General features: G+C 58.6%; 1 protein-coding gene across 8 annotated transcripts in view; it reads left to right on the plus strand.

Moving 5' to 3' along the window:
* TOM1 (target of myb1 membrane trafficking protein) overlaps window positions 1-4,111 on the plus strand; it is a 44,439-nt gene extending 40,328 nt beyond the window's left edge. For 3 of the 8 annotated variants that reach the window (XM_012434293.3, XM_012434296.3, XM_021668778.2), the window contains 4 exons: window positions 1,012-1,065; window positions 2,472-2,531; window positions 3,620-3,662; window positions 3,745-4,111. In XM_012434293.3, the coding sequence (XP_012289716.1) occupies window positions 1,012-1,065; window positions 2,472-2,531; window positions 3,620-3,662; window positions 3,745-3,899 (312 nt within the window). In that variant the 3' untranslated portion in view covers window positions 3,900-4,111. The remainder of the gene's footprint in view (window positions 1-1,011; window positions 1,066-2,471; window positions 2,532-3,619; window positions 3,663-3,744) is intronic. The other 5 variants (XM_012434294.3, XM_021668776.2, XM_012434295.3 and 2 more) reach the window with 5 other exon arrangements.
* The last annotated feature ends 6,605 nt before the right edge of the window (window positions 4,112-10,716 follow it).

A 10,716-nucleotide genomic window follows, 5' to 3' on the forward strand; every position in this document is an offset into this window, starting at 1 on the left:
ATGGATGAATTTGAGAAGATTGGATAAACTGATATTCCTAAAACCTGGGTGCCCGTCAGACCCCACTGGGGGCCTCCAGACCATCTGACAGCCACCTGCCCTGCCGTCCTGGGGTTGCTGAGGCCCAGCCTCTGGGATCCTTGAGGAGAGGGTTGAGAAGCTTTGTTTAGTTCGCTATCAGCTCTGCTCCAGCCTACTCAGGGCTCTGGCATCCCAGAGCTGTTGTGGTTCACCCCTTGCTGGGTACCACAATACCTGCCTCATCCCTCTGCACAGCCGCCACATCCACCACACACACCTACACACACACACACCACACCTACACTCACCACACGCATCTACACACACACACCACACACATCTACACTCATCACACACATCTACACACACACCCCACATACATCTACACCTACACACACACCTGTACTCACCACACACATCTACACTCACCACACGCATCTACACATACACCCCACATACATCTACACCTGCACACACACACACCCCTACACTCACCACACGCATCTACACACACACATCTGTACTCACCACACACATCTACACTCACCACACACACATACACACCTCACATACATCTACACCTACACACACACACCTACACCTACACACACACACCACACACATCTGCACTCACCACACACACCTACACACACACCCTGCATACATCTACACACACACCACACACCTACACCTACACACACCACACACATCTGCACTCACCACACACCTACACTCACCACACCTACACACACACACCACACACCTACACCTACACACACACCTACACACACCTCTACACCTACATACTCACCTATGCCCATCACACTTACACCCCTACACACAGCACACCTACACACTCACACATACACCTACATACACACAAGGCAGCAGGCCTCCTGACCCAAAATGTGCACCCCGTTAGAAGCTGTGACACTCAGTGGCCCTGGCGCTGCCACCCCTCTGCCATCAGCATGACTCTCTCTTACCCAGATGGGAGGCAGCCATGAGAAGAGCCTCAGTGACTGGATGGTGAGACAAGGCATGGTGAGCAGGGGCCAGGCCTGGCCGCCGAGAGCTGGGGCTGCTCGCAGGTCTCCTGCCAGGCGTGGGCATGGGGCATGGTGCTGCTGTCTTAGGGAGTGGGACCCGGGAGAAGACCCAGAGGAGTGTGGAGGGGCAGCTGAGGGCCCTGCAGGGCCCCTGTGCTCAGGCTGTTCCCAGATTGGCCCAGCCAGCCCAGCTTCTGCAGCTCCTGTGTGCCCGGTTCCCACTCTTGACTCTCGGGCAAGGACAGGGCAGCCCCTCTGGCAGCTAAGAGGCGACTGGGACAGCACACCGGGAGAGGGAGCTGGTGTGGACAGCCCGGGCACTTGCTGCTGCCGCTGCTGCTGGGAAGTCGGCTCCTGCCTTCTCTCTGGCTCTGCTCCTGCCTACGGGGGGCCTCAGGTGCTGGGTGACGGAGCTTGGAGACCAGACTGGCCTGGTCGGGCAAAGACTCTGTCTTTTCCAAAATAGCTAACTAGTAACTAGTGCTACTAGTGTCGTTACTAATAGTATATAGGAACTGGCATTTCTTGAACACCTCCTCCGTGCCAGGCCCTGTGCCAAGCTCTCCACATCCATTCTCCCATTTCATCCTCACTGCTGCTAGCCTCACCCAGAGGTTGAGGGAAATGAGGTGCGAAGAAGTTAAGTGACCCACTCAGAGTCGCATGTGTTAAGGGGTGAGCCAGACCCACATCTTTCTGACTCTGAAGTCTGTGCCCATGAGCACCAACTGGAGTCTGCCGCTGCAGAAGCCGCTAGAGGAGAAAGCCTCCAACAACTCCTGGCCCTGTGTGGGAGCCATCATGGCACAGCCCAAAGTGAAATGTCCCCATCTGGGCCTACCCACCTGGCCTTGTCTGGTCAACTTGGCGCCTCTGTTCTCAGGCCCTGCTATGCCCTCTTCTATCATGAAGTCTGCATCTGCAGAGGCACCAGGGAATGGAACCTGTGGACCCCGGCCCACTAACCATGTCCCCACCCCAGCCTTCATGGCCGGAGAAAATGCCTGGGGTTCATCCCTGGGCTTCGCGTGTCCTTTGTCAGATGCTCCTGAGCACCTGCAGCAGTGGCCTAGCCCCTGCCCCAGGCCATTGCCCAAAGCCTCTCCTCCAGCCTAGAACCCTGCCCGCAGGGTGTGAGAACTGGGGGTCCTCTCCTTAAGGGGAAGGAGCTCCCTCTGACCCCTGGCCCTGCTCCAGCTGCTGGGAGCTCTGTCTCCTGGCTCTGCACCTCCCTTGCTGACACCCTGCCACAGTGGGCCCACGGGTGGGTCCGGGCAGCTAGGCAGCTGGGGCCTGGGTGGAAGGCTGCCCAGGGCCACCAAGCTGCGGGACGCTGAGCTGGCACTACCTTCTTGCCCAGGGCACTGCCCTCCCTGCCTCACCCTCTGCCCCTCCTTCCAGATCCCAGTCACACAGGCCTGCCTCATGGAGGACATCGAGCAGTGGCTGTCCACTGACGTGGTACGTTGGGGCCCAGTCAGCTCGGACACAAAGGCTCAGGCCCCCTCCTCGCCCACACAGCAGGAGGACCCATTGTTCTCACAAAGAAATGACCCGTAGGGCCGGGGTAGAGTGGAGGGGCGCACTTCAAGTCCCCATCTCCTGCCCCCTGCCCACCTCCTGCTTGGCACGCTCGCCCCCCCAAGAGAAGGCCTGGGCACAGTAGCCTCTCAGCTGCTTCCCAGAGTCTGCTCCCAAGGTGAGGCCCAGTGGGTGCCTGCCCATCACAGGGATGTGGCAGGCTAGAGAGGCTGACCAAGGACACGTAACGGTGCCAGGCTCTTCCCTGCAGTAGCTCAAGGAGCCTCCAGCCACGAGCAGAGCGAACCCATCACCAGCCTGTTTACAGATCAGATGATAAGCAGCTGCCCTCTAAAGGGGAGCACCCAGGAGGAGGAGGACGGGTGCCAGGAGACAGGGAACCCAATCCCTGCCACCCTCCCAGAGAGCAGAAGGAAGGAGAAGCAGACTCAGCTCCTACCCCAGCACCTGCCGCACCCTTTCTGGGCACCAAGGCCCACATGGGCGCCTGGGCACTTCAAGCCCAGAAGCCACCTCCTGCAGGTGGAGAGGCCGTTTCTGCCCAGGACTAAGCCACAGGGCAAGGACTCAGGCTCTCTGACTGCTGGCAGAAGCCTCGCCCCCCTCCCTAGTTTGCAGTGTTAGCATGAATGGCCATCGGTCTCTGGGTATCAGCCTTTCTCCCCACGGGTGAGGACCATCCACCCCTTGTGACCCTCCAAGGAAAGGAATCAGCACTCATCCAAGACACACTGGGCACCAGGTGCTGGGCTTGGCGTGCGTGTATTATCCCATTTCAGCTCCCCAGCAACCCTCCAAGTTAGCTTCAACCCCCCCACCCCAACTGCATTTTACAGAAGGAAAAAACAAGGCTCAGGAAGTTGGGTGCCACCTAAGGAAGGCCCCACGGCTCAGGGAGGAGCCCAGGTCCTGGGACTCGGGGCGGTGCCCGAGCTGTGGCCCCACTGCCCCGGCTGACTGTCCTGGGGCCCGGCTAACCTCTGCCTCCTTTCCTTCTACCTTCCCAGGGAAATGATGTGGAAGAGCCCAAGGGGGTCACCAGCGAAGGTAGTAGTCCCCGCCCCTGCCCGCCCTTTCCTTTCGCTGGGGCTCTGGCCTCAGAGCCCACGGTCACCCTCTCCCTTTCCTCTAGAATTTGACAAATTCCTGGAAGAACGGGCCAAAGCCGCGGATCGACTGCCCAACCTCTCCAGCCCCTCAGCTGAGGGGCCCCCGGGTCCCCCACCTGGCCCAGCGGCCCGAAAGAAGACCCAGGAGAAAGATGATGACGTGCTGTTTGCCTTATGAGTGTGGGGTCTGGCACCCTGCAGCCCAGGTCCCTGCTGTTCTCACACCCTTAGGCTGGGGCCTCCCTCCCTCCCTCTGGTGTTAATGCTGCTTTGGGGGTGGCTCGTTACCCCCTCTTCTTCTCCTTGAAGATGGAGCTGCCCCAGCTGTGGCTGGGGGACAGATCAGCGCTGCACTGGGATCTGGCTGCTCCGCCTCCTTTCCCACCCCAGCCGACCATGAGACTTTGCTGAGAAGTGGAGCCCCCAGGACAGGCTGGCTTGCTGGCTGGTTGACCCAGGGTGACTCCTTCACTGAGTGATGCCCTGCTCCAGACCCATGCCCCAAGGAGCCGTTCAGAGCCCACACTGCTAGTGGAGGCCTGGCTGGAGGCTGGCCACACTGGAAGTTCTGCCGAGCCTCTGGTCCATTCCCTGCTCTGCCACATGGGGCCCCATGGCTTCGGCTGGCCATTAAGGGCAGGGCGTGGAGGTGTGGAGGCCCCCTGAGGAGCTGCCGTGACCCAGATACAAAGCTGCAACTCTGCACGCAGTGGGTGAGAGGCTGCAGGTGAGGCTCCGGGGGATGCTGGATGCTGGGCCCCACCTTCCCTCCACTGGCTTGCCCGTACCCTTCCTCTGTTCCTCCTGGCCGGGCACCATGGCACTGGGGCTCACCTGTCGGTTGATCCTCTCATACTGGGAGAGGTGCCTTTTTTATCCCCCATTAAAGGTAGAAAACCACCCTGCTAGCAGCATTGTCGAGTCTCCTGGTGAGAAATGACTTCTTGGCCTCACAGAGGTGACTACTTTGGGCGGGCCTGGGGGCCACCCGAGAAGTGAGCATCTGTAGCTGGTGCAGGCGGAAGGACGCTGCAGGCGCCGCCTCCTCCCACCTCAATATGGCAGGCTCCAGCCACTGCCCCCGCCCAGAGGATGCATGCCTCCGCGACTGACGTCCCTCCCTCCTCAAGGCACTGCTGTCCCATAAGGCCAGCTCCTGCCCTGCACAGAGCACACTAATCACGAGGGCGGGGACCCGTGTGGACTGCGTGGGTGTGCTGGGTAAACAGGCCACGGGAGGATGCTGGCCTTCCGAGGCCGGGTGCTGGGCACCGGGCACTGCCTGGGGCTACACACTAGCTTGTAGCATCACAACAGCCTGGGAGAAGCGAAGTGTAGATGTGGAGACTATGACTCCAGGAGCCACATGAGCCGCCCAGCTCAGGGAGGGAAGCTCGTGCCATTGTCACGTGCCAGGCACATCCTCACACATAAGCGCATCCTCCCCATTTTCCAGGCACTGAAGCTAAGTTGGGACACCATGGCACACGGTTCCAGACGCTGGGCCCCAAGTCAGGTGCAGGGGGCCCATTCTTACCTCCATGGCAGCTCAAGAGCCCCAAGTCTTGGGGTACCACCTTTTCAGGTGTGGGATCTCTAGGCCAGACTCCCCGAGAGTCACTGCCGAGGCATGTTGGAGCCTCTTGGCCCAGGACACAGTTGAGGAACAAAGGGGGCTGGTGTGGAGCCTAAGCGATTAGGTCCGCAGGGGCCTGGGTTCCTAGGGGAGGGCCCAGGTCTGTGTGAGCAGCCACCGGTTCCCGTGGGCAGTGAGCACGCAGCACTGCCGTCTGAGGTGTGGTCTGGAGCTGGGCACACAGGAGACCAGGCCCAGCCCAGCCCTCAAGATGGAGTTGGGGCAAGGAAAGCAGCTGGAGCAGGCACGGTGGCACCGAGACCGGGCAGGAGAGCGGGAGGTACTGCCGCCATCAGGACGCTCATGATCCAGGCCAGGCTCCCTTCACCGCATCCAGGGTATCTGTGAGCCCCTGCCGGATGCTACCCTGGCCTGGCCCTTTCCATACCTCACAACAGCCCTGGGGGCCAATGGTGTGGGCCACCAGTTACAGGTGGGGAAACTGAGGCTGGGGAGGGAAGGGACTTGCTTGGTCATACACTACATCATGGAAGACTGGGACCCCCAACCTTCCTCACTGCTGCCTCGCCTGCCTGCCCCACCCACACCACTGCCTGCTTCCCTCATTCTCCCCCTACTCAACTGGGGCCCCATTAGAGGGAAGCTGATTTTACAAAGATCGAAGCTGAGGCGTCCTCTCCCTGTTAGCCAGGAAACCCAAGGAAACATCCACAGATGGCTCCCAGGGATGGGGGGGTCCCAGGGCCCTGCTAAGGGTGAAAACTGCCAGGTCATTCATTCCTCCCTGTGGGTGCGTCCCCTTCGAGCCAGCTGCACACAGCATAGCGTGAGGTACCCACCAGACAGAAGCCAAACGGCAGGTGCCAGCCCTGTGGGGTCACGCGGGAGGGAAAGGGACAAGAAAGACAGAAACTCATTGTTTCCTGCTTTGAAATGAAGTTGGGACGCGATGCTCAGGGTCAGCAGGATGCTCTCTGAGGGCAGCCCAAGGCTGCAGAGGTAAGATGGGGTGGGCAGGACCTTAGGGCTTTGAACGCCAACAGGAAGCGGCCCCTGCAGAGGTCTCTGGCCCCTTCGCTGGCTGGAACAGCCCCGAGCTGCCTGAGGGCCTCCTTCAGAGAGAAGGCTGCTGGGGCTGTGTCAGGGCTGGGGACCACTGGCGGGAAGTCTTCAGCGCAGCCAAGCTGGGTTTCCTGGCAGCAGGCTCTGAGGCCTGGGCCTGGGCCAGATCACTTTACAGCTGCAGGAAGTCTTGGCCCCAAGCAAATAAGGGCCAGCTGCCTGGTGGGGGCCTACACCTGGCACTGCAGGGCAGGATTAACGCGAGGCCACAGCTCCTGCTGGCCCAGCTGCATCAGAAGGCAGTACTGGGCCAGGGGTATGGTGGCAGGGGTTGAGTGGAGCTTCTGGGGGGGCCAGTGGGCAGGCCTGGAGGGCAGCCCCCAGGGCCTGCCTTTGAGGAAGCCTTTGGCAGAGCCTCCACTGAGCCCTCTCCCTCCTGGCTCCCCTGGGCACCAGGATCCCACCCTGAGTCTGCATACTGACCCCTCCACCCCCTGCCCTAGTGTCAGTACCCACCTCCCTGACCAGCCACTTCTAGGCTGTGTGACCTTAGGCAAATTACTTAACCTTTCTGTGTTTCTGTTTTCTCACTTGTAAAATGCGTGAATAACAGTCACTCCCTCATAGGGTTGTGAGGGTTGACTGAGCCAACAACCCAGCATGTGCCACGTAGAAAATGCTCTGTACACATTATTGTCATGGATGGTGCCCCCCCTCTCTTCCAGAATGGCCTCTGCTCCAGACCCCTGGCTCAGAGCCCTGCCTCTCAGACTCCTGAGTAATTTTGGGGACCCCTGCTCAGCCTCTGGAGCTGCGTTCCCAGCTCCAGAACAACCTCTGTCCCTACTCCCCACTGGGGGAGAACAGGAGGAGGAAGGATGGTGTCTGTCTTTCCTCCTGGTCTGGGCTGCTACCCCTAAGAGGGGCAAAGGCTGTCTTGATCCCGGCAACGGGAGAGAGGCAGGATCCCCGCGGCGGTCCTGGATTGGACTCTGCTGACTCACAGTAGGCGCTTTTAGAAGCCTCTGCCCTCTCCTAGGTGATTGCAGGTGGGCACAGCTCTGAGTCCTGAGCACGTGCTCTGGTCCCGGCTCAGAGTCAGTGTTCCAGAGTGACCACAAGATGGCAGCAGCGCTGCGTGTACAGGGCTTGCCGGGGCACTAGGGTGGGGTCCACAGCGGCCAAGTCAGCCCCTCCCCAGTAGAGACTCTGGGAGAGAGGGGCAGGTGCTGCCGGTTCCTCCCTGCCCCAGCGAGCTCACAGGCACGCGTGCACACACACACACACACACACACACACACACACGTGCTGCCGGCTCCTCCCTGCCCCGAGCGAGCACACAGGCACGCGTGCACACAAAGACACACGTGCTGCCTGCTCCTCCCTGCCCCGAGCGAGCACAGGCACGCGTGCACACACAGACACACACACACACACAATGCAGCCTCTGACTGGTGGTGCTGAGTAACAGTGGTGATGGGGCTGGCAGCTGGAGCCTGAGGATCTGGCTTCACCACTGGGCCCTGCTGGGTGACCGCACAAGTGATTTCATCTCTAGACGCCTCAGATCTTCTTACACCTCCGGACTCACAGGGTTGTGGGGAGGATTTGGTGAGACAAGCTAGGGGCTCCGCCACAGGAGCTTTGGGTGGGCAGAAGCGAGCCCAGTCCCCTCTCTCTCTTTACAGAGCCCTGGGTGTGCCCTCGATGGGGCCCCTGCTCCCATGCCTTCTCAGCTGATGCACTCAGATGCATGTGCAGTGCCCTTCCTGTCTGCACATGTAGACAATCATGAGCTCGCACAGTAACTCCAGCTCCACCACAGACTCCTTCTTTTCCGCCCTTCCCCTGTGTGTAACTCCCCTCTCCAGCAGTGAGAAGCCTGCTTCCCGCCGTCCTTCATTCCTTCACTGCCTCCATCCTGGCAATAACCAATCTCTGTTGCAACCACTGTCCCATCCTGCCCAGTGCCTCCCACCCTCTCTGGGTGGACCACCACCACCCTGCCCCACAGACAGGGCCTATAATTCCAGCACTATAGGAGGCCAAGGCTGGTCAGGAGTTCAAGACCAGCCTGGCCAAGACGGTGAAACCTCGTCTCTACTAAAAATACAAAAATTAACTGGTCGTGGTGGCAGGTGCCTGTAATCCCAGCTACTCGGGAGGCTGAAGCAGAGAACTGCTGGAACCCAGGAGGCAGAGGTTGCAGTGAGCCAAGATTGTACCACTGCGCACCAGCCTGGGTGACAGAGCAAGACTCTGCCTAAAAAAAAAAAGGCCTACCTCCAAATGCAATCACATTCTGATATACTAGGGGTTAGGGATTCAACATTTTAACATATGGATTCAAAGGGATGAAGCAGCCATGGATTGCCCTCTGCTGCCCTCCAGGCCCTGGTCCATTCTCCAGGCACACTGCCCTTTCCCAGGTGGCCACTGCATCTTCAGTGGGGCTGACACATGAAACACACACCTCCACTCCCTGCCCCCTGCACTAGTGGGAGTTTGAGGGTGGCTAGATTCATCCTTGGGCAGTCTATGATTCGCCATGGGACCAGGGGCAGAGCAGGGGAGAGCAGGGGTGCCGGCAGAGTGGAGGGTGATATGTGGGGCTAGAAAAGTCACTGTGTACATTGTCTGTGTGTGCACGTGCCAGAGCACAAATGTGTAAGTGGCCCTGAGCCCTACAGGTCACTTAGGCTTCAGAGGCCGCTGCACCCCTGCAGGGAAAAGGCTGGCTGCCAAGGCAGGGCCCTCACTCAGGGGTCCTTTCTTGGGCCCAGACAGGTGCAGAGACTTGCCCAAGGCCACATAGCAAATTTGCATCTCTCCACACTGCACTGAGCTGTTAATATTGTTCCCTTTTGTGCATCAGTAATCAGACTTTTTTTTTTGAGACAGAGTCCCGCTGTGTCACCCAAGCTAGAGTGCAGGGGCACGATCTCAGCTCACCCTAGGTTCAAGCAATTCTCCTGCCTCAGCCTCCCGTGTAGCTGGGATTACAGGTGCCCACCACCGCACCCAGCTAATTTTTGTGTTTTTAGTAGAGACGGGGTCTCACCATGTTGACCAGGCTGGTCTTGAGCTTCTGACCTCAAGTGATCCACCCGCCTCAGCCTCCCAAAGTGCTGGAATTAGGCCGGGCATGGTGGCTCACGCCTATAATCCCAGCACTTTGGGAGGCCGAGGCGGGTGGATTCTGAGGTCAAGAGATGGAGACCATCCTGGCCAACATGGTGAAACCCTGTCTGCTAAAAATACAAAAATTAGCTGGGCATGGTGGCGCGTGCCTGTAGTCCCAGCTCCTCGGGAGGCTGAGGCAGGAGAATTGCTTGAACCCAGGAGGTTGCAGTGAGCCAAGATTGTGCCATTGCACTCCAGCCTGGGTAACAAGAGCGAAACTCCGCCTCAAAAACACAAAAACAAACAAACAAACAAAAAAAAACAAAGTGCTGGGATTACATGCATGAGCCACCGCACCTGTCCAAGACTGAACTTTGTCATGCTTGAAAGTGACAAGAAAGTTAGCAAAACTGCCCAGGATGTCACGAAGGACTCTGTTGGAGGATGGGCATGGTTGAAGACTACAGTTGGAGAAAAGGAAGCTCTGTCATGTCCAGGTTTGTGCACAGTGACTTTGGATCTGCAGGCGTGGGGAGGGAGCTGGAGAGAGCTGGACTGCTCTGCACGTAAGAGGGAGGTGAATGACACCGGGCCATCTGGAAGAGGGGCTGAGCACAGAGACAAGAAGGGGAAAGGGGAAGAGAGAGAAGGCAGGAGAGAGTGAGCCACTGTGCCCATCCCAGGCAAAGAGTTGGGGGAGGATCAGAGGTAAACTACGGGAGTGGAGGGAGGGAAGGGAGAGGAGTAGCCAAAAGATTTGGAAGAACAGATGCTTCGTTAAATTGTTCTCTGGGTGCTGTCTTATGTCACCCCTCTCTGTGGCCCCGAGATCTTTAGTAAATGCTCTGCTCACAAGTATTTGTCAAGAGTAGGTTTTGGGCCAGGTGCGGTGGCTCACACCTGTAATCCCAGCACCTTGGGAGGCCAAGGCGGGTGGATCACCTGTGGTCAGGAGTTCAAGACCAGCCTGGCCAACGTGGTGAAATACAAAAAATTAGCCAGTCTCTACTAAAAATACAAAAAATTAGCCAGACATGGAGGCAGATGCCTGTAATTCCAGCTGCTTGGGAGGCTGAGGCAGGAGAATTGCTCAACCTGGGAGGTGGAGTTGCAGTGAGCCAAGATCTCACTGTTGTACTCCAGCCTGGGCAACAGAGCAAGATTCCATCTCAAAAAAAAAAAAAAAAGAAGAGTAGGGGTAGGGTTTGGGGGA

Source organism: Aotus nancymaae, unplaced genomic scaffold (genome assembly GCF_030222135.1).
Source record: "Aotus nancymaae isolate 86718 unplaced genomic scaffold, 86718_ANA_hifiasm-v0.15.2.pri h1tg000076l, whole genome shotgun sequence".
NCBI classification, from domain to species: domain Eukaryota; kingdom Metazoa; phylum Chordata; class Mammalia; order Primates; family Aotidae; genus Aotus; species Aotus nancymaae.